Raw genomic sequence first — 24,218 nt, forward strand, 5'->3', positions numbered from 1 at the left:
TAACAACCATCTGTAATGAGATCTGATACCCTCTTCTGGTGTGTCTGAAGACAGCTTCAGTGTACTTATAAATAAATAAATAAATAAATAAATCTTATAAAAACAAAGACAAAAACAGAAAAACAGTAACAGCAAAAACAAAATCAGTATTGTCTAACTATTCTAATAGATAAGGAATCTACACAACATTGGCAATTTCTTGTGTGTAGCCAAAATTACCTGGTACACAAAAGACTGTAGAACTGAAAAGGAGTATGGCACTCATAAAACAAAATTTACTGGGTGGAGTCAATACCAGAATGCAAATAAAAAGTGAGGAGCTAGTTTTTCAAAGATAATGAGCGATGACCACTTCCAACTGGAAGAGGGGAAAACAAAACAGGAAAACCTAAATGAACACAACCTCAGATACAAAGCCCTGGTGTTACTAAAGCTGTGGAAAGTATAAGCTGCTTATTTTACTACATAAAATCACCAAATTTCCAAACTACTTTGTCTCCATCTCTTTTTATGTACCAGAGTACAGACCTTTCTTTTCTTTGTATCTAAGTCGTTTAAGGATTGTATGTAGTAAAAGCAAACCACCGAAAAATGGTCTGAGGACTAAGAGAAAACAGGGAGAAGCAGAGATGAATAATAGAGCTCAAGGAAGGAATGGACAACAGCAGGAAAACCATCCAACACAGCTGGCTTTAAAAGGTATCAAAAGGATCTGCAAACTGCTTCTCAGTTTCATACCTTGTCAGTTAAATGGGAGTTAGAAATATAGGAGTAGAGATCTGCAAAACAGTGAGAAGATGGGAGTGTACTGACTGAATAGTAGTTAGGCAGGGGTGTAAGAGACAAAGAGTGACTCAAAGATGAAGCCAGAAGAGACTGTACACTCGGCGACAAGAGAATAATAGGACAACCACAGCAAACATCTCTGAATTTTCTTATGTTTTTCTATAGAATAAACAGTATCTCTTAAAATACAGCAGCAACAAAAAAGGATGAAAAAAACCTATGCCATTACCCCAGAAACAATTTTTAATTTATGAATATAAGCTTCAAGTCAAATGACACACAATTCAGAAATCCATAAAAGAGTCTCAAAGTATGTTTTTTACTTATTGTGGAATTACTTATATTAAAAACAAAAACACTCGAAAAGCAAAACAAAACAAAAAAAACAAAACAAAAAAACCCAAACACACAAACAAACAAAAAACCAAAAAACAAAGTACCACTTTTAAGAAGAGTTTTAAAAAAGAGCCACATACCGCACTGGATTTCTTGAGTGCACACAGTGCTTTCTTCTTCTGTTCAATGTAGTATCGAATGTCTTTATTGAAATGAGAACTGAAGGTTAGCAATTTTACCTTTGGAGTTAAACTGCGATGTTAAGTGGCAGTAACTGTATGTTAAAGTTTACCATGGGAGATACCCCCTACTACCAAAATTCTTATTATGTAACTAAAGGACAGACAGGCACGTACTACAAATGCTATCAAAAGGTCATCTTACCATCAATATGAAGAATCTTTACTCCCCATGATAAGGCATTTGATAATATACTATTAGCAGGAATAAAATCCTGTGAAACAAAAACAAAACCAAGTTTGTCTAAGAATTACTTTTAAAACTTTTTAAACCTTAAACCTTATTTAAATCTTAATGCCATTGAAGAGATTATGCATAAATGTCCCTAATGAATTACAATAGAAATGAGGACCTTGTTTTGTATTTTGGCATTCTTAAATTGTTTCCAATTAATATATTCCTATGTTTTGTTTGAGACAAAGTCTCACTTAGTAGCCCTGGCTGGCCTGGAAGCCAGAAATCCACCTGCCTCTCAAGTGCTGGGAATAAAGGTATGCCCACTCTGCCTGACCTAAGAATTAATGTATATCCTAACAATTAAATGTATATCTTAAGGTAACCTTCGAGTTTTCAGTAATGTTTAGGATGTCCACAAGATGGGGATGTTCCTCCGGGAAAAAGTAGCTTCTATTTCTGATAGAATGAGACAAGCTATAACTTGAGCTTTTTTCCACTAGAAATGAAAGAGTTATCTCCAGAATATCTTCAACTTTCAGTTACAAATTTCGTATGTGGTGTGTCCATGCCTGTGAGATGCAGAGGCCTCCGGTCAATGCCAAATGTCTTTCTTTAATCATACTCCACTTTCAATTTTTTTAGAGATGGTAGGTCACTTGCTGAACCAGGAAGTCACTGATTCAGCTAGGCTGACTGGCCAATTAGCTTCAGGGACCCAAGTGTCCCACCCTATCCCTCTCCAAAAATGTCAATGCTAAGATCAGAGGCACCTCTTGCTATGCCTGGGCCTTTTACTTTTTATGTGGCTTTTAGACATCCAAATTTAAGTTCTACTGCTTTCATGACAGGCATTTTGCCAACTTTACTACCGACCCCAAGTTGAGTATTTCTTATTACATTCACTTATTCTACTTGTATGCTTGTCTGTGTGTATGTGTGTCGGTACACACATACCACAGTGCACGCTTGGAGATCAGAAGACAGTTTTCAAGAGTCAGTTCTTTTCTTTCATCATTTAGGTCCTTGGTATCAAACTAAGGTCAGTAGTTTTGGCAGCAAGCAGCTTTACCCACTGAGTCATCTAGCCAGCCCACAGTTAAATTTTGAATAAAATACAGCTGTACCTATATTATATATGGTAGTATATATCTATAATGCCAGCACTCGGAAGTCAAGCTATATAGCAAATTGAGTCCAGCCAGAATTACATGAGAATCTGTCTCAGAAAACAAGACAATAAAGAAGCAAAATATGCACTGCATGTTTTTCTTTCTTCCCTGTCCCCGAGTCACAGGGTTTCTAGCTCTGGCTGGCTTTGAACTCCTTATGTAACTGAGGATGTCCTTGAACTTCTGGTCCCTACCACCTCAGAGCTGTTATGACAGGTGCATGCTGCTATGCCTGGCTTATGAAGAGTTAAGGACCTCATGTGCTAGACACCAGCCCACTGTCCCAATTGATGCCCACACTCTGTGAATTTCAAATTCCTACTTACATGATCCTTGACAGCTTTTTCAGCTAACAATTTTCCTCGGCTCAAACATACCTGTAAGACAACAACAACAAAAATACCAAACAATTATAGTACTTCATCAGAGAAAAGGTTAGAAAAGAGAACCCCTTAAAAGTAGAAAATTTTGTTCATATAGTCTCAATGGCTATGAACACAGAAAATTTATGGTCAAAAGTGGCTTCATTATTCTCCTGGAAGACAGACTAAAATTTTTTCCCTCTTTTTTTCCAGTGCAGAAAACATCTACAAACATACCAAACACACACGCACACGCACAGGCACACGAAGAAAGAAACTGAATGAGATGCTAGAGGATCAATTCTATGTAAATGAAAATAGCTAGCACCCACTGACATTTTAAAGTCAAGCTATATAGCAAACTTAAGGCCAGCCTGAATTACATGAGAATCTGTCTCAGAAAACAAGAAAAAATCTACACTTTTCAGGTTAATTTGAGATTTTATTCTTTTTCCTTTTGGGTGGTGTATTTTGGCAAGCATTCTACAACTGAGCTACATCCCCAATCCTTCGAAAGCCTTAACGTTACATCTGCTCTCACTGAGTTGCCCCAGCTGCCCTTCAACTTATGATACTCTTGCCTCACACTGCTTTTTTTTAATGAACTTGAAATTTTTTTATTAGATATTTCCTTCATTTACATTTCAAATGCTATCCCAAAAGTCCTCTATACCCTCCACCTGGCCCTGCTCCCCAATCCACCCAATCCTGCTTCCTGGCCCTGTCGTTCCCCTGTACTGGGGCATATGATCTTTGCAAGACCAAGGGCCTCTCCTCCCACCGATGGCCGACTAGGCCATCCTCTGCTACATATGCAGCTAGAGACACAGCTCTGGGGGTACTGGTTAGTTCATATTGTTGATCTTCTGTGATGGTTTGTATATCCTTGGACCAGGGAGTGGCACCATCTGAAGGTGTGGCCTTGTTGGAATAGGTGTGGCCTGGTTGGAATGGGTGTGTACTATGGGTGTGGGTATAAGACCCTACCCTAGTTGCCTGGAAGTCAGTCTTCCACTAGCAGCCTTTGGATGAAGACATAGAACTCTCAGCTCCTCCTGCACTGTGCCTGCCTTGCTCCCACCTTGATGATAATGGACTGAACCTTTGAACCTGTAAGCCAGCCCCAATTAAATGTTGTTTTTTTTTTATATAAGACTTGCCTTGGTCATGGTGTCTGTTCACAGCAGTAAAACCCTAACTAAGACAGAAGTTGGTACCGGGAGTGGGGTATTGCTGTGATAGGCCTGACCATGCTTTTATTTGAAAGAATGTGGATTTTGGGACTTTGGATTTGGAAAGCAGTGGAATGCTTTAAATGGGGCTTAATGGGTCATCCTAGTAGGAATATGGAAGACTTTGTTGCTGGGAGTAATTTGAACTGTGTTGACCTGGCCCAAGAGATTTCAAAGGAGAAGAATTTCAGAATGTGGCATAAAGACTGGTTTTGTGGTATTTTGGTGAAGAATGTGGCTACTTTTTGCCCTTGTCTGAAAAGTTTGCCTGAGGCTAAGGTGAAGAGACTTGGATTAATTGCATTGACAAAAGAAGTTTCAAAAAAGCCCAGCAGAGACTTTGTTCTCTGGTTAAGTCTTATGAAGAGAAGTTTGAACAAGCATTGCAAGCTTAGAAAGGAAAAATATAAAATATATGGTTTGAGTATTAAAGGAGTACCAGGAAGTGAAATGGAGCAAAATCTTGTGTTCTAGGAGATAAAGATTAAGGGAGTGGGACCTTGGGGAAAGATCCTACCCAGCTAAATTAGATCCAGGTATGGTGGTACACACCTTTAATCCCATGAGACAAGCATGCTGATCTCTGCATTCAAGCTCAATCTATAGAGCAAGAACCAGAATAACCAAGCTTAGGCAGTGAAGGATTTACTATTGTACAAGGGGATCATGTTCTAGTTCCTGTAAGCAGCAGAACTTGGCAGCTTCAGCCATGTGGCTCTGGCTCTAGATTTAAGAATGGGAGGAACTACTGGGAAAATTGATGCTGGTTAGCTGGAGCTAAGGAATTAGCGGTGATTAAGAAGAGACCAGCATCATTGAGGTGAAATCTTCTGGAAATTGTTTTCTGGGAGCACAAAGAAGCTGTGTTCCAGAGATACCCAAGGTTGTACCTCATGCTGCAGCTGGACTTGGTAATGTGTAAGAGTCACTCAGGTGGTACTGCTTGTGAAGGAATGAAGGGATCATGGAGAGAAGCTGAGGCTTAGCACTGTGAGAGGCCAGGGAAGGCCATTGGAGAAGATGAAGCCTCAGCTGTAATTGATGGCCCAGGACTGAAGGGGTCATGCAAAGGATTTGAGGCTTGGCACCCTGAAGAGAGCCTATGAGAGGCTATTGCTGAAGCCTAGTTGGAGTGGAACACCCCAGTGTATTGGAGATGTCAGTACCATGGGATGATCACCAAGAACAGCAGCTGTAGTGGAGTGGATCAACCTGAGCATAGAGTGCTACAGAGGACAGAGATGGAGAAGTGATGCCAGCCCTGAGGAGGAGTCCAAAAGATCAAGTGGAATCCTAGACACTGAAACAAGAAGCTGTAACATTGAAATTGCCTTGGAGACTCAAAGATGTTAAAGATGCCAGAGCCATGGGATACATGCTGAGGAAAGCTGCTCACAAGGAGTGGAATCAGCCCAGGAGAAAGCAGTTTGTTGCAGTCAACATAGATGAAAAATGAGTGGAGATCTGAAGACTGCTTTGACATCAGCCATGGAGATGCAGAGTTTGGAGTTTGCCCAGCTGGTTTCCTGCCTTGTTTTGGGGATTACAGTTAATTAAGTTGATGAATCTCAGAAGAGTCCTTGAACTTTGGACTTTTAACATTGTTGCGACTGCTATAGACTATGAGGACTTTGAAAGTTGGACTACATGCATTTTGCATTATGCTATGTTTAAGTATGGCCCCCATAGACTCATGTTTTTTAACAAGTCTATGGGGACCAGGGAGTGGAATGTGATGGTTTATATATCCTTGGACCAGGGAGTGGCACCATCTGAAGGTGTGGCCTTGTTGGAATAGGTGTGGCCTGGTTGGAATGGGTGTGTACTATGGGTGTGGGTATAAGACCCTACCCTAATTGCCTGGAAGTCAGTCTTCCACTAGCAGCCTTTGGATGAAGACATAGAACTCTCAGCTCCTCCTGCGCCGTGCCTGCCTTGCTCCCACCTTGATGATAATGGACTGAACCTCTGAACCTGTAAGCCAGCCCCAATTAAATGTTGTTTTTTTTATATAAGACTTGCCTTGGTCATGGTGTTTGTTCACAGCAGTAAAACCCTAACTAAGACATCCTCCTATAGGGTTGCAGACCCCTTCAGCTCCTTGGGTACTTTCTCTAGCTCCTTCATTAGGTTGCCTCACATTCCTAAGGAGTTGGGCTAACAGGCCTGGCTCAGCTTTGTATTAAAAAAAGATTTAAGAAAAACATTAATACACAATTTTTATAAATTATTTCCCTTTTAAAGTAAGACAGCATGAAAAGCAGTTGAAAGGCCATGAACACATCAAGAGCTTGTTGGTAGTGTATTACATTTTTACCAAACAGCACTACTGCACAACCTGACCCACTCTCCTCCCTTTCTCACAGGACTGCCTTTGCAACTCCTGCTTTCTGCTCTGTCTGCATTCAAACTGCTTTTCATGTGGCTATGCTTCAAATGCCCATTTAATTATATCGTAGTATAACAATTTAGATACAGTAAGCATTTTATCTCTAACTCTCTTTTCTAAGTATTTACATCAGTTTGCCCTTCATTTTGTCTTCCAACTTGATAGAAATGTACTGTCAGAAAAATTTTAAACACGGATCATAACTTATTTTTATGGGAGGGGACAAACAGCATATCACTGTAGGCCTTGTAGACCACATCATCTTTGTCAAAAAACTGATATTCATACAATATTTACACAAACATTTTCTACTTGTCACAAAATATTATTTTGTTTTTCCCATCAACTTCTGGATATGTAAAAATATGCCTAACTTATATGTTGTGCACAGTCAGTATGCTGTAGATGGTCAGTTTATCTACTTTGAAAGATTTACAAGTTTTTCTTTTCTTCAAAAGAATGGCTGGCTATTAACTTTAGTTGTAAATTATTCTAGAAAACAAAAGCTACCTGTCTCAAGTGCAAGTGCATGCTTTAGGAATCAGGGTACAACTTGACTACTATATTATTAAGGAAAACTTAATCACCTTTTAAAAAGACAGAAACATTAGGTGAGAAAGCCACAGATCTTTGGCTTTATAACCACTCACTCTATGCACTGTAACCCTGCTATTGGAAGCCCAGTGTCAGGTGTCAGACAAACATCTGTAACTCCAGGACCTGGGAGACACTAAGGCAGAAAGAATAAGAATTCTGAGGGAGTTCAAACCAGTCTGAGAGGGATTTATTTGTCTTAAAACAAAGAGAAAACCATGAGATCCACTTTGCCCTAGGCTCAAAGCATATAGGACACACTTACTCTGTCTTGAGACTTAAAGGAACTTCCATCATGGCTGGGATGAGGAGAGGTGGTTTCTGCAGTATATGCAGATTCTGGACTTGGTACAGGAGAAACGCGACCCAATGTCTGTGCATACTTTGCTTCCTTTTTATTTGAAACAAAATAACTGATATCTTTGCTGAGAAATTCTTCAACTCGCTAGAAGAAAACAAAGAATTTATAATAAAATTTTCCAAAGCTCTTTAAAGTTACTGTGAACAAATTCCAATTTCATATAATCTAATGTCTTGTGAGTTTTTTTTTTTTTTTTTTTTTTTTTTTTTGGTTTTTCAAGACTGGGTTTCTCTGTAGCCCTGGCTGTCCTAGAACTCACTTTGTAGACGAGGCTGGTCTCGAACTCGAAATCCGCCTGCCTCAGTCTCCCAAGTGCTGGGATTAAAGGTGTGCGCTGCCACGCCCAGCTATAATCTAATGTTTTACAAATTGGTGCTTTTCACGCTGCATTTTTGAGCCCATAGTTCTGAGGAAATATAATGGGAGTTTCATTAATAATATCATGTGCTATGTACTATTCTTAAGTATTTTATCCTAATTAATGCAGTCCACGCACTCTCCTTATCTACATACACTGGAGATGACAGTGGAAGTGACTTGCTGGAGTCCCGGCAGCAAGGCCTCCTACAGAGATGAACTCTTCTTTGCCTGTACTATGTAACACTACACGTGGACAGTAAGCATCTGAAATGCAGCTAGTATAAGCCGGCCATTGTATTTCAAATTTTATTTACATGTACCGGGCACATCAGTTTCGATCATTAACGTTATAACATTTCCTAATAGCAGAAGAAAGGAACCTTTTTTCTCACAAGTATAAAATTTCCAGAACATGCACTCCACCACACACAGCAGCATGGTGTTATTAAAGATCACCATCACCCAGGGGAAGGGGTATTGAACTAGTTAGTTCTATTAAAACACATACATATAAATACAATTGACACAATACTAAGAAGCAAGCAGAAGTGACTAATAATCATAAGACTTTTTCCCAGTTCTAATTTCTAATGATTCACAGTATGAAAGGCAGTAAGTAACTTGGGGCAGCCGGATGCTTGATGGTGATGCCGATGGTCCTCGTTACCAAACCTAATTATCTGAGCTCGAGCACCTGGACTCACACAGCAGAAGGAAAAACCAACTCCTGCAAGTTCTCTGACCTCCATGTGAGAGTGCACATCACATGCACTGCAGGCACATTCATACACACTACATGAAACTACATAAAACTAAAGAACTAAAACCAAAATGAACCAAGTTTGTGATAAGTTAATTTAAGCTACCATTGACTCAGAATTAGCTGTTGGCAAGAACAACCTTAGTGAAATGCAAGTTGTTTTTCCCTTTCCTTTCTAGGCAACATTCCTTTTTATTGACCAGCTAATAAATTATCACTATTTGTTTATTGAAAAAATATATGGGTCTTGTATAAAAGTAGAAAAGAATGTAAATGCTAATTTATAAAATACTGCCTTTTAAACTTTATTAAGTTTCCAGCAATTTACGGACACACACACATACACACACGTTCATCTAAATTGAACCAACTGTGTGGTAAGTAAGGTGAAAATGGGCTGGAGGGATGACTCAACAGGTACTGGCTGCTCTTCCAGAGGACCAGGATTCAGTCCATATGAACCCACACGGAGGTTCCCAACTGTCTGTAACTTCATTTCCAGGTGATCTGATGCCCTATTCTGACTATTTCAGGCACAGTATGTATGTGCTAAACACATGTGTAAATATATGTAGATAAAATGACTCATATACTTAAAAAATAATTTAAAAAAAAAGGTGAAAATATACGCTTCAGGGCAGGGGTTCTCAACCTGTGGGTCACAACCCATTAGGGAGTCACATACCAGCTATCCTGTTTATCAGTATTTACATTATGACTCATAACAGTAGCAAAATAGTCATGAAGTAGCAACAAAAAAACTTTATGCTAAAAGGAGGAATTGTATTAAAGGGTCACAGCGGCTGAGGTGCATGCTCCATGGTCTTTGCAGACAAGACTTTCAAAGTTAAACGAGGTCATAAAGTAGGATCAAGCCCCAGAGTCTATGCAAACGAAAAAGATCTAAGGCAGGGTGATCAGCCACTGTATTAACTACACTTCTCATGGGCAGGCACCAAATACCTCACAAAAATAACCTGAAGAAAGGTTTATTCTGGTTCAGATTTGAGGGAATCTCATCAATCCACCGTGGAAGAGAGGGTGTGATAGCAGGAGCATGAAGAGGCTGAGCCAGTGTATCTGCAGTCAGGAAGCAGAGAGATAACTGTGAGTGCTAGGCTAGAACATCCAATGGGGAGAAGCACCTCCTTGTCGGAATTTGCTTAAGCCCTGACCAAAGGCAACTTGAGGAAGGGGTTTATTTCAGCTATCATTGCAGGTAACAGTCTGTCTGTCATCTAGGGCAGTGGTTCTCAACCTTCCTAGTGCTGTAATCCTGTAATACAATTCCTCATGTTGTGATGACCCTAACAATAAAATTATTTTTGTTACTGCTTCATAACTGGAGTTTTGCTACTCTTATGAATCGTAAGTATCTGTTTTCTCTGATAGTCTTAGGTAACCCCTGTGAAAGGGTCAACTGACTCCCTCCCAAATGTAGTGAAAATATTGGTTTCTTTAAAAACCCAATTATGTTATATAAACATGTTTAATCCCAGGGGTGGGTTGTAGGCTGCTTCAGCTTGGCCACAGCAGTTAACTATGATTTGTCTCTTGCTCTAGCAGGACGTGATTTTTGCCAGTAACATATAGTTTAATTCTGGGGACTCTGGAGAGGGTCCCCAGAGCAGGGGAGAACCCTGAGCAGGCCTATGTGGTTGCTGTCCCCTTTGTTGCTGCTGGTTCACTGTGTTTGCAATTGATGGTTTGCTGGACTGCTGGATATTCTAACAATGAAGACTGGGTTGGTCTCTAGGAACGTGCAGACCCTAAATCTGAAGGAAGTATCCCACAGGTCAATGTCCCCTTTCCACTCTAAGCTCCTTCCTCTCCTACCTTGTGTTGGGGGGTTGGAATGGACTAAGGTGGTAGATATAAGAACATAGTAAAATAATAAACCAACAGCCCAAAGGGGTTGAGCCCCACAGGTTGAAAATGGCCATTCTAGGGGCATCCCTGGCAGGAGCTTGAAGGAAGGAACTGAAGAACATGGACGAATCCTGCTCACCAGCCTGTTCCCCATGTCTTGGTCAGCTTGCAGGTGTTCAGTTATCTCTTTGACACCCCACTTTCAACTCTTTCAGATACATAAATTGCTGGAACCCCTTTCTTGAAACTGCCCATACTGTTTGCACAGATGTTGCCTTTTACATTCCCAGAAATGGTGGATAAGTCAAACTGTGAAGGCTAATATGTTTATTTTCTGGTTCTTTGACAGTAACTGATAGGCATGCCTACGAGTTTAACCTTGCATATACCTGACAATCACAAAGCTGTGGGGCTGAATATCTATTTAGGCCCTTCACCCATTATTCATTTTTATGTGTTTGCTTACATGTATACATACATCTATTTATCTGTTATGTGTGCCCAATGCCTGCTGAGGCCAGAAGGTGTCAGAACTCCTAGAACTATAGATGATTTAGAGCCACCAGTTGGGTGCTGAAAACTGAACTCAAATCCTCTGTATGAATAAGAGGTTTTAACTGCTGAGCCTCTACAGCCCCCTTTACCCATTGGATTACCTTTCTGTTGAAATGTTCACATATTCTGTATAGAATGCACTTACTAGATACTGAATATACCATTTTTCTTTGGAAACAAGACTAAATTGGCCTTGACCTAAGGATAACCTTTTGAGTTTCTTGCCTTTACCCCTGAATGCTGGAATACTGGTCTGTGACACTGTTTTCTGCAGTGGTTGCGACTGAACCCAGAGCTTCATGTAGGCCTAGTAAACACTATTAATTGGAGGAACATAAACGACTTGGAAATATTCTCTACCATTTAGTGATTTCTCGTTACTGTCCTGGGAGATAGAGAAGTTGTTAATTTTAACTAAGCTGAACTTATGAATACTTTTAATTTGCTGTCAATGGTATTTTCTAAGTATTGGAAGCCTCTTACATGTGTATCTTGGCTCCATATGTGATGTAAGGTAAATTTACAAACTCATTCTTTGGCATGTAGATATCCAGCTTTCCTGAAACTGGCTGGCAGAATGATCTTATCAATAAAAAACAAAAATAAGTAGGCAACTGGCTACATATAAAATAGTTTATTTCTGAGTTCTCACTCACTGGACTGAATGTTATACAACTCTAATACCATAAATTTCTCCCAGTATTAATTTCATTGAAACGGAATTAAAACTTCTTAGTGTAAAAACGTAAAAAAGAGAGCGGGAATGGCTTAGCAGATAAAGTACTTGCTACTTTGTGCAGAAGACCCTGTGCTCAATTCACAGCACATGCACGGCGGTTCACAACTCTCTAACTCCAGTTCCAGAGGGTCTGATGCCATCCTTCTGTCCTCCTTGGGCACCTGCACTGCCTTTATACAGCAAACACACAAACATAACTTAAAATACACAAACAACAACCCCCCCCCCTTGGTAGTTTTGGGCACAATAAACACACAGAGAAACCCTAACTTACTATCTCTCAAAATAACACCGCCAAAAAACAACAAGGAAAGCAAACCGGAAACCACTTCTCTTGTGTGTGGCTCAGAATTATTATTTCAGAACCGGGGAAATAGAGGCAGGAAGATTATAAACTTCCAGGCCAGCCAGTTACACTGCTTACATCAAAAACCCTGCTGCCTTCCAAAGCCCAACACTACTCTGTTATCCTGTATCATGAAGAAAATGCCCTTTATAATCTGGTTCTAACATAAGCGATTCTTGCCACATCCACATCTCAGTTTCACTTGCAGGGAGTTTGTAGCATTAAGTACACAAGCACACCTATACAGGCATATATTTTAAGTATGTTCTTTCTATAATGTGCATATAGTTTACTAAGTACATTCCTAACATTCCTTCAAGACTCAGCTCAAACATTAACTGTACTGATTCACAATGGTGGGTAAGCATGTCCATCTGTATGCTAACAGCAATTTCTACATATTCCTAGTAAAGCTTTCCCAGGGCGGCTCTATAATTATTTAGTTATTATGCCCACACAATGTCCTCTACAATCCTTCAGGTAGAACTAATCTCCCCTTTCCTTTGATTTTTGTATTAAATTACAATCAGTTGTACCCATGGGTTGTGTAAGTTTCTTGGGGAACTGAAACATTCCATTCTATAGGAAGCTCCTTAAGCAGAAAGGTAAACTACTAAAAAGAACTTTAAGGAAGTCCCTGAAAGTGACCAGATTCCCTAGGCCCCTCCCAGACAGAGTAGAGACAAAAGCTGAGAATCTCTTTCAGACAAAAGGAAGCTGAGCTGTAAAGACTCTTATAGGAGAAAAGCTGCAAAGATTCTGAGACCAGACCAGCTGCCTGGAAGAAGCAGAAACCAGCTGAGTTGCCTGCAGTGTGTTCAGTGTGCTCCAGGTTTCCCAGCTTTTGTGAGCTGTCATTCATGCTGAGGAGGGCCTTGGAGATGCTGTTGTCTGACTCATTTCTGCTCCTGGAAGGAACCTCAGTAAAATTCACTGCTCCACCAAGTTAGACTTTGGTGGTATCCATACTTTGCTCGGTCGTAAGATTCCTATCTGGGGTGAACAGATATCTCAACAGTGTTGTGTTTCCCTAGGAAGAGGTTTTTCACACAATACCATGCCATTTCTATCTAGATTAGAGCTCCAGGAAAGACAGACATAGGATTCATTTTTGAGTCTAACAAAAGCACAATAGTATGCCCTGAAAACCATACTCAGAGAACTGATTGGAAATTGCTGCCTCTACATTTTAATGGGCAAACACAAAAATTATACTTGTTTGTGCTCAGGATCATAAAGTAACAAGGTATTACACCCTGTTGGAACACAGTCCAAGAATGGAGTCAAGTGAGAATTCTGAGTGCTTCTGAGAAAACTCCAAGAAACAAGATGAATCTTGTGACCTCAGTTTTTCCAAAGCACAGAATTGTTCTTGGAATGTATTTTTGAATGTGCCCCTCCCAAGTGAAGTGGATACGACTGAGTGTACTTCAATTGTTGTTATTCACGTGTCTCTATGGAAAAGCATGATGTCCGTACCTCAGGCTTGTCCTTGTGTCACTTTACTCATGTGATTCTTTTGAGACAGGGTTTCTCTGTGTAGCCCTGGCTGTCCTGGAACTCACTCTGTAGACCAGGCTGACCTCGAACTCAGAAATCTGCCTGCCTTTGCCTCCTGAGTGCTGGGATTAAAGGCGTGCACAACCACTGCCCGGCTCTCTTTATCCTTCTTAAGTGGCTTTCATTTGGCTATTTTTCTAACACTATAAAGAAAGGTTCACTATTATGTGAAAACTGACTGCTATACAGTTAATACTTGAATTATCACAAATGTCCTCTGCAAATTTTTAGCACAGTTTCATTAAGACTCACAGAAAACAAATATGTGTGATCAATTAAGCAATGACACCATTGGGGCGATCCAAAGCAAAAGAAAATAAAAGGATAGACAGGTTAAATAAAACTAAACATTGGAGGAAGAGAGAACCATTGGAATAAATGACAATTTGATAAAACTGGGTACCTTTAAATATGGACAGAAACCAGGACCTAAGGACTAAATTGACATCAGTGAATTAAACAGCAAAGACCAGAAGTAGGTACTTTCTTTTCCAACAAGAAAGGTGGTGGGCTGTGGAAGTCAGTGCTCTCTTTTGCCATGGGTTTGGCAGCACATGCCCTCCCTTACCTGCAGGCTACCTCACTAGCCCAGCACTTGGTTGTTCCTAAGGGGAGGGTGCAGATGCAAGAACACAACTTATGCAGCAGAGGTTTTTCTGTATTGGAGGCAATCAGAGGGATCACAACAGCTGGAGAGCTCACCTCAGGAAAACACCACTTTCATGGTCAGGCTAACTCCCCTGCTGCAGCGCTACAAAACTCATGCTTTCAGGATAGCCGCTGAGGTACTTGAAACCTTTAAAGGGTAAAATCTGACATGTATAAAGTCAAAATGGTCTCTAACAACCATTTGTGGTAGAAGTAATTGAAAATTTGTTTCTTGAAAGTATCTTAGGAGGTGTTGTGAGGATGGGGGAAGAAAGAAAGGGAAGTGATTCCTGTGCCAGCACCAACATGACACTGCTCATTTAGTCAAAGCTCCATTTGTGGGTTTCCGAGCTGGACTTAGAGATACAACATTGTGTGAAGCATCTGCTGTGAGAAGCACAAATCTAAACATGAGTTCTTTATACCCAAAGTTAACAGAATGGCCAACGTAGTTGAGAAAGCTATCAACTACTGCATAGCCACCGATATTAAAATAATGGTGGTGTATCATGTTACAAGCTTAGCAGGTAGCACTTCATTGCGAAAAAGAGGGGTCTTTACTCATATCTATGATGTCCTGAGAACATGAACATCCTGTTGACAGGAATACAGCTGATGGTAGCAGGTCTATCAGCCATGACCTTTAGAAGTGCAGCCATACTGTCATTATGATAAATGCTACCATAAATACAAAACAGTAAGTCAACAAAATGGACAGGAGGAAAATAGGCTGCTTAGGGGGGCAGCGGACCTAGCTATGCAGAAGAGAGTGGGCAAGGGCAGGAGGGTAACGGGAGTAACAGACTGCAACACAGTTCATATATGAATGTAACTGACCAAGAGAGAGTGAAATCCATGTGCCTTTCATAGTCAAAGTGAGATTCCATCAACTGCCTCCCAAAGAATGAAGGCAAACGTCAAGGGCAGGCAGGAAAATATCACATTAATGAGGAACTCTAAGAAACTCGTGAAGTATTCTTGTGAACTTTCAGTCTGGGAACAAAATGTTCAAAACTGCTAACTTTCAGTCCAGCAGAAACCTCTGAAAACAGTAAAAATCATAATAACCACATTTGTTAGATTTTAGGTCACATTAACATTACACCTAAGAAATCTTTATAGAGTTTTGCCAAAGTTTTCTAATCATAAAGAAATGGATGCGACAGGGAAGGCACTTTAACTACTACTCTGCAGGGCGTGGTGTCGAGTGACTTTAATCCCAGCACTCGGGAGGCAGGGGCAGGTGGAGTTCTGAGTTCCAGGCCAGCCTAGTCTACAGAGTGAGTTCCAGGACAGCCAGGGCTACACAGAGAAACCCTGTCTCGAAAATTGTTCCCTCCATGACAGGTGCCTGCTGACTGAGTACTTCTCTCCTGGCATGTAAGTATACATATACACACATGTGTACACTACTAAATTATATGCCACATATATAATAATTATACATATACACATACGTGTGTATATATATACATACACACACATGTATGTGTATATGTATAAAACTAAAGAATTATTTTAACACATAAGAGCTCCCCTCAGCCATCAGTCAAATGGCTCCTGGTATTTTGAAAGAAAAGGCAGGTTTCCTAGGACATAGGAGCCTCGTTTATACCAAACCACCAATCACAGAAACTTGACATTTTATCAGGCTACAAAAGGCTTTAAAAAAAAGTTTTCTTTATCTTCTGATGTTGGGACTTGAACACAGAAAGTCTTGCACATGTCAGCAGGTGCTAGACCACTGGGTTACACTCCCAGTTCCCAAGTGATTCACTAATAACCAATAGCTCATCAAAGCGCTACTGCTAAATCGCTGTAATTTCCAAAATGAAACGCCCTGGTAATTTATATTACAGAACGCCAATTATTACTTTTCTCAACTTCCGGTGGGTGTGCGGTTCTCACTTACCCCTCCGAGTTCCTTTATATCTTTTTGTGGTTTCTCACATATGGTGATAGAAGGCAAGTCAAGGTAAAATATTTTTGCCCAAAGGGGCTTATATTTGGATTTTTCCAGTCTATTATCAGCCTTCAGGGATTTCAAGGATGGTCGATTCTTTTCATTTCTGTCTTGGATGCCACCTGTGATTACAAAAGAATCAGGCAACATTTTATGCAGACAAATTTTTTAATTTATTTTACAAAAAATGTTCAACATCTTTATTGCAGAAAGGAAACATTACTAGTCATAACAAATTAAGTCCTTAGAATCTAAATGTTGTCCCTAATATTACCACTTAGGATGAAGGCAAACTGTCCTGTATGGTTTCCACAAACTCTATACTGGAGAACAAGAGCTGAATCAGCAGAAAATAGTTATTATTTACTCCTGTTCCGTGTCTGAAGCAGGAATTCTATAGAGCCGTTCTGGAAAACTTACTTTCTCATGGTGTAAACTTCATGTGGGGAATTAACAGGGCGGTAAAAACCCAACACAGGTGTTTTAAATATTGAAAGCTTATTTATCTAGGTAGCCACACACACTCATCTAGAATAAACAACCTAATTCTTAGGGGTTAATAATGCTCGCATTTCCGTTTCATAGTTTGTCTAGTACTTAAAAGAACTAGACGAGGGATTCAAGCACTTTGTTTACATATAAGAACCTAAGCCCACTAAGGACTCTGCCATTCATCTTTTATTTTAAAAGCAGATGAGAATCAAACAACTTTTTTAAACTTTCGAACACAACCTGCACTTTAGTACTTAGTTACTAGACACATACGCACCTCTTAGGAATTTTCCCTATAACGAAATTTTTTTATATTAAACACTGAGATCGAAATCTGCTTTTGTCTATGAGGTTGAAACACACACACCTCTCTGTCTCCCTCACAAGTGAGATGTAAAGCTTGCTGATTTTGGATTGGGCACCAAGATAATCAATCACGGGCCAGAAGCTGGTCAAGTTCTGTGGAACCCTCCCTTACTGTGCCCTAGAACTGCTGGAAGGTAGAGGGTACGATGGTCGGGCCACTGATGTCTGGAGCTTGGGGGTTGTACTTAATTTTATGGCCACAGGGCGCCTCCCTTTCGAGGGATATGGCTATGAAGCAACAAAGCAGAAGATCTTTGCAGGAAAGTACTCTAGGAGTTTTAGTCTCTCACCAGAACTTTGGGATGTGATAGTCAAATTGCTAACTGTCAACCCTGGAGAGAGGCCAACAGTTCAAAAGATTGCCAGATTCAAGTGGCTAAAATATGACAATGAAGCTTCTCCAGCTTCCATGGGAGAGAACACTGAAAGCCACCCGGACCCCAGTATAATCGTACTCATGGGTGTCCTGGGATACAATCCAGAAGAGATAAGAGAAAGTTTGCAGGAGAAAAAGTTCAACACGGTGATGGCTACTTATTTAATGCTACAACAACAACAACAACAGCAACAGTTACTGAAAGAGGAAAACTACTGGACACCTGAACTCTTCAACTCATAGTCCTCCTACCCCTCCCATCTAGAGACTGTTCCCGGAACACTCCTGAACTTTTTACCCCAGAGTACATTCCTGAACTCTTTACCCCAGAGTCCGACCCCCTCCCAATTGAAAACTGTTCCAGGAACATTTTTTAGATAAGGGTCTCCTGGAACAAACCTAGTCCTACCCCTCCTAACTGAGGACTGTTCCAAGAACAGTTTTGAGATAGGGGCCTCCTGGTACTACCCCAGAATGTTCCAATAGATCGGGTACATTGCCAAAATATAGGACACGACCCCTTGGTGACGTAAAACTTGTACTTTTCCCCTGGCTTTTTCCTATAAAAGCCTGTGAAAAATTTGGGCCGGGCGTCGATTCTCCTCTACACCATGCTGGGTGTATGAGTTTCGACCCCAGAGCTCTGGTATATGTGCTTTTTATGTGCTTTCTTGTCGTTGCTGTATTAAATCTTACTCTCTACATCTTAAGTTCGGTCTCAGTGTCTTCTTGGGTGCGCGGCTGTCCCGAGGCTTGAGTGAGTGTCTGCCCTCCGGGGGTCTTTCATTACCACAGGAAGACAAGACAACAAAAAAAACAGATCCCAGGCCCTGTATAGAATGTTGGAAAACACAGAGCCAACCATAAAAAACCAAGTAGCAGTAAGGAGGGCAACTAGTATGCCGATACTTTCCACCATCGGTTTTGAGAAGGGAAAGAGAACTACAATGAGCCACTCTATGCCACCCACCCAGAACTGCTTCAAGAATCAGACAACTTCACTCAACAGCATCAGCCCCCAGCTTGTCCAGAAGGCTCACTACATGAAGAGCATCTGGGAGACAGAGATCAGTGACACCTCAGAAGAAATGTCTACTAGAAAGTCTTTGGAAGATCCAAACCTCATGGGACAGCTCCACATTGTTACTACACCTGGACGAATGGACATCATGAACACACAAGTTACATCACCTCCATTCTCCAGGAAGGAGGCCAAGGGTGAGGGTCCTGCTCTACAACAGAGAGAGTCCAGACCATCCTCCCCAAATACACTCCAGGGACACCTCCATGACAGGTGTCAGACTGTGCCCCAGGCCCCCCTTTCAAAGACAGGTCTGGAAGACCCTAAGGAACGGATTTCTAAGAGGCTTGCAAACTTTATGTTGCTGCCTGCCAATCCAAAGCAGTGCACCCTGACCAACAACAGAGGCCTGCCTGGCTCTGAGTCAAAAGAGCCATGGAGGTAGCCATGGTACCAGGTAAGTGGAGAGACTACAATACACTTCTACCTCTAGGTTTTTTGTTTAAAATAATGTCAATTTCTTTAAAGAAAAAAATATTTATTTACTGTATGTGCATGGAAGTTAACCAGCCAGAGTCAGTTCTGTCTTTACAACCCTATCTGTCTCAGGGAATGGATTAACGTCCCCACCCTTGGTAGCAAATGCTTGCACTCACTGAACACTTTTCTGGACTAAATGATATGCTTTGAAATAAACAGGTTACAAGAATATACATCTTAGGGGTTGGTGGTAATGTATTATCACTGATAAATCCAATCCCACGGTATCCTTTGTGAGTAACTTCACCACATGTAGAGGGCAGAGGACAGTGTCTTGAGCCTGGCCAGGGTGTTGGAGGAGGGTGGGGGAAGGGATCAGTGGAGCACTCGGGAAGAACCAGCCTGACAGCCCATGCCAGCACAGGGCCAGCACAGTGAAGCATAAGTCCTGAAGATTTCTACTAAGATCTCTCTTTCTTATGTCTGTTTGAAGAACATTTACAGGCACTGTGCTCCCTGAAAACTGATACCAGAGAGTGAAGAGCAGCCTACTGAGGATGCACACAGATACAGGAGAGGGCCAGGGAGGAATTTCCCATGGTTGGATGCTGGGAGGCGGGGGTGGGACCATCTCTACATCACAGTACAAAACTAAGGGCAAATTCTTCCTCTGTCTGCAGATTAACAGAGTGTGTCTGGCTTGTGTGATACCCTTCTCAGGTCCTTTGCAACCTGAGGACTGAGCATGGATTGTGGGAGGAAGGTATGAACTCATGATTGTCCTGACTTTGCCCTCTAGGTTGGTTCATGTTGGCTGGTGATTCCACAGTTTTGCCAGCCAAGCAAAGTACTCCATAGATCTCAGTAAGTCTGGAAACAAGGTACCATGACATGCATGCAGGTCATCATTGGGAAACCAAACCTCAGAGGAACTTCCAGGCATGTAGAGATCATCAGCTGCCTGTCTCCAGATGTACCCATGAGACATTAGAAGAGCAAGTGGACACTGGAAGCAGAGTAGGACCCCAGAGTGTCTGAACTGATCTACTTGTGTTTGTGTCCAAGATGACATTGCTCATGGTGCAGCTCATAAAACCATCCTGGCTTGCTAGTCAGCTTGCTTCTAACTCACCATTACTTAGATACCCTTACAACTCACCATATTTGGACAGACAGGGACACACAAACACACACACGGACACAGAAACACACACAGTGAGAGAGAAAGAGAGGGGGAGTGAGAGAGAGAGAGAAAGAGAGAGAGAGACAGAGACAGAGAGACAGAGAGAGAGAGAAGAGCATTCCTTTGGCATTCTTGCTGCTATTGAAATTAGTTGAAATGGAGAGAATCTGTATTCCAAACAAAGTATTATCATATTTTTTGTGACTCTAGTTGTCTCTCCAAATTTGTTTTGCCTTGTCTACACCCTTATCTGAAACATTAACCAGTTCATCTTCATAGGAGCCATGTGAAGCCAGATCATATCATGGTGCACACTACCCCAGGGCATCCGAGAGCTTAAAAGGTAAAGTCCACCAAGTATGTTTTGAGTGGAGCCAAAGTGAAATAGGAAGTGTTTAATAGTTGAAGCCAGAGCAGGACCTGTTTCCAAGCATGATCATGGATAAGAACCTGTTGTAAGAAAACAAGTAAGACCCTCTGGTCTGACAGCAAGGTTTTCCTTTGGGTAGTGTATGGTCTCCTGCAGAAATGAACCATGAAGATGGCCTTTAAAAAGGTCCTGGAGGGACCATCCAGAGAGTGCCCCACCTATGGATCCATCCCATATACAACCACCAAACCCAGACACTATTGCATATGTCAGAAAGACTTTGCTTAAAGGACCCTGATAGAGCTCTCTCTTATGAGTCTATGCCAATGCCTGGCAAATACCGAAGTGGACGCTCACAGTCATCTATTGGATGGAACACAGGGCCCCTAAGGAAGGAGCTAGAAAAAGTACCCAAGGAGCTAAAGGGGTCGGCAACCCTATAGGAGAAACAATATGGACTAACCAATACCCCTGAAAGCTGTGTCTCTAGTTGCATATGTAGCAGAGGATGGCTTAGTCTGCTATCAATAGGAGAAGAGGCCTTGGTCTTGTGAAGATCATATGCCCCACTACAGGGGAATGCCAGGGCCAGGAAGTGGGGATGGGTGGGTTGGGGAGCAGGGCTGCGGGTGGGTATAGGGGGCTTTGGGTATAGCATTTGAAATGTCAATGAAGAAAATATCTAATAATAATTTTTTTAAAAAGGTCCTGGATACTGAAGGATGAATGATTTCTGATTCCCTCTGCAGTTGTCCTATCTCAGTGTCTTCAAAATCTCTTTATAACTGGGTATGGAGATGTTCACCAGGGTCCTGACTTCTGTTCACAAAACAGTGTTTTGTAGCCTGAAATCTGGGTAACCCACAGCTTGTATTTCTGCCCAGCCACTCATATCCTGTTGAGATGGCAGAGCTTTCTTCAGTGCAGAAGGGATGCTTTGTGCTGCCACATGAACTAGAGATGGAGAGGTTTCCAAGATGACAGGAGCCCTGGCTTCCTGAAACCAAATCACTGTTGAAAGAAACTCTAAACAAGCTTGTGTCTCTTCCTGAGGAAGCGCAGCCAGCATGTGCCATCTGGCAGATCTTCTTGGTGTTGTGTGGAACTGTGTAGAGTTCTGTATCAGTTCTCTGCACACTGGTTGACTCCAGAGCTTGCCTTTCTCTTCTTTTCTTTTCTTTGTTTCTCTTTCTTTCTTTCTTTCTTTCTTTCTTTCTTTCTTTCTTTCTTTTCTTTCTTTTCTTTCTTTTCTTTCTTTTCTTTCTTTCCTTCTTTCTCTCTCTTCCTTCCTCCCTTCCTTTCTTTTTTCTTTCTTTTTCTTTCTTTCTCTTTCTTTTCCTTCCTTCCTTCTTTCCTTCCTTCCTTCCCTCTCTCCTTTCTTTTTTATTAGATATTTCCTTTATTTACATTTCAAATGTTATCCCCTTCCTGGTTTCCCCTCAGAAAATCCCTTATCCCCTCCTCCCTTCCCCTGCTCCCCAACCCACCCAAACCCATTCCTGGTCCTGGCATTCCCCTATATTATGGCATAGAGCCTTTGCAGAACCAAGGGCCTCTCCTCTCATTGATGACCAACTAGGCCATCGTCTGCTACAAATATAGCCAGAGCCACAAGTTCCACCATGTGTTTTCTTTGATTGGTGGTATAGGTCCAAGGAGCTCTGAGGGGACTGGTTAGTTCATATTGATGTTCCTGCTTTGGGGCTTCAGTCCCCTTCAGCTCCCTGAGTATTTCTCTGGCTCCTTCATTGGGGACCTTATGCTCCATCCAATGGATGACTGTGAGCATCCACTTCTGTATTTTCCAGGCACTGGAAGAGCCTCCCAGGAGACATGCATTAACATTTTGAGGAATTTCCACAGGAGGTCTTATGATGGTTGTGTAGATGTTTGCTCTGCCAGCACTGTGCTAGGGTTTCCATTTCACATGCTGGCAAATTATTTTGTCCTTTGGTAATGTCCAAGCTTGTTTCCTATGGTGACACTTATGACAACTCAATTATCAATGGTTTGCCATGTTTCCTGGAAAAAATGCAGTTCAATTCACAAATGCTAACTTATGCTATGACCTTAGTTTGTTTCCCCTACTTTTCTAATATCAATTTTAGAGTATCAGATCTTCTTTAAGGTCTTCAGTCTATTTGGAGTTGATTTTTATGCAGTCAGAGACAAAGATCTAGATACAATCTTGTACATTAAGTGCCCAATTTTCCTTTAACCACCATTTGAGGTTTACATAGAAAAATTCCATGCCAGTCTGGGCTAAGAACTGAGATTATATCTGTACATAAAAATACACAAATAGAAAATGCAGCAGATGAATAACTAGGATTCAAATAACTTTCCCTTTCCCAATCACCTCTTAACTATGGCATCACAAAGAATTATGAAGATGCTGAAACAAGAGGTTGTTCAGCTTCTTGGTTTCTAAACTAGACTGAAGGGAAATATGAGCTCCATTTAAGGAATCATTTGAGTGTTTTGTACAACATTTGCCTTCTATTAGAGACCTGGGGAAATTAGAAGTCAGCCTATACATGCACTCACTAATAAGTGGATATTAGCCCAGAAACTAAGAATATCCAAGATACAATTTGCAAGACACATGAAAATCAAGAAGAAGGAAGACCAGAGTGTGGACACTTGCTCCTTCTTAGAATGGAGAACAAAATACCCATGGAAGGAGTTACAGAGACAAAGTTCAAAGCTGAGAAGGAAGGAAGGACCATCCAGAGACTGCCCCACCGGGGGATCCATCCCATATACAACCACCAAACGCAGACACTATTGCATATGCCAGCAAGATTTTGCTGAAAGGACCCTGATATAGCTATCTCTTGTGAGGTTATGCCAGTGCTTGGCAAATACAGAAGTGGATGCTCACAGTCATCTATTGGATGAAACACAGGGCCCCTAATGAAGGAGCTAGAGAAAGTACCCAAGGAGCTAAAGGGGTCTGCAACCCTATAGGAGGAACAACAATATGAACTAACCAGTACCACCAGAGCTGTGTCTCTAGTGGCATATGTAGCAGAGGATGGCCTAGTCAGCCATCAATGGGAGGAGAGGTCCTTGGTCTTGCAAAGATTATATGCCCCAGTACAGGGGAATGCCAGGGTCAGGAAGCAGGAGTGGGTGGGTTGGGGAGCAGGTCGTGGGGAGGGTATAGGGGGCTTTGGGGATAGCATTTGAAATGTAAATGAAGAAAATATCTAATTAAAAAAAGAAAAAAAAAGAAGTCAGTCTATAACCAAAAATAATTGTCTATCACCTTCTGACATTGGAAAAATTAATAATTTATTTCATTGATACAGTTGTTATCTTTCTATGATTATGGTAACTTGGTCTACCCTCATCACAGAGTTAGGCAATGGCTGATGAGACTCACAGCAGCATCTTTTAATTGACATATATTACCTCCAGACAGTACACAAGAGATTATCTCTAGAGCACACCATAAAGAAATCTACTTGGTTACAATTAT

At 41.3% G+C, this 24,218-nt stretch overlaps 1 protein-coding gene and 2 pseudogenes across 10 annotated transcripts in view; 2 read left to right on the forward strand and 1 right to left on the reverse strand.

The window, feature by feature from the left end:
- Positions 1–24,218, reverse strand: part of LOC147004899 (protein DBF4 homolog A-like) — a 390,457-nt gene that overhangs the window by 223,711 nt on the left and 142,528 nt on the right. For 3 of the 10 annotated variants that reach the window (XM_085836427.1, XM_085836426.1, XM_085836430.1), the window contains exons 5-8: positions 7,551–7,730; positions 3,035–3,085; positions 1,507–1,576; positions 1,263–1,324 (exon numbers count right to left, since the gene is read on the reverse strand). The exons of 5 other annotated variants lie outside the window; for them this stretch is intronic. In XM_085836427.1, coding sequence (XP_085692553.1) covers positions 1,263–1,324; positions 1,507–1,576; positions 3,035–3,085; positions 7,551–7,730 — 363 coding nt within the window. Of the gene's footprint in view, positions 1–1,262; positions 1,325–1,506; positions 1,577–3,034; positions 3,086–7,550; positions 7,731–16,395; positions 16,567–24,218 lie in introns of those variants that run through there. 2 more of the 10 variants (XM_085836437.1, XM_085836431.1) reach the window with 2 other exon arrangements.
- LOC147004902 (sperm motility kinase X pseudogene) lies at positions 8,654–17,923 on the forward strand (annotated as a pseudogene).
- LOC147004903 (sperm motility kinase X pseudogene) lies at positions 18,467–19,162 on the forward strand (annotated as a pseudogene).

The sequence above is a fragment of the Mus caroli genome, unplaced genomic scaffold, assembly GCF_978045245.1.
Source record: "Mus caroli unplaced genomic scaffold, Mus_caroli_1 scaffold_4, whole genome shotgun sequence".
Lineage (NCBI taxonomy): Eukaryota > Metazoa > Chordata > Mammalia > Rodentia > Muridae > Mus > Mus caroli.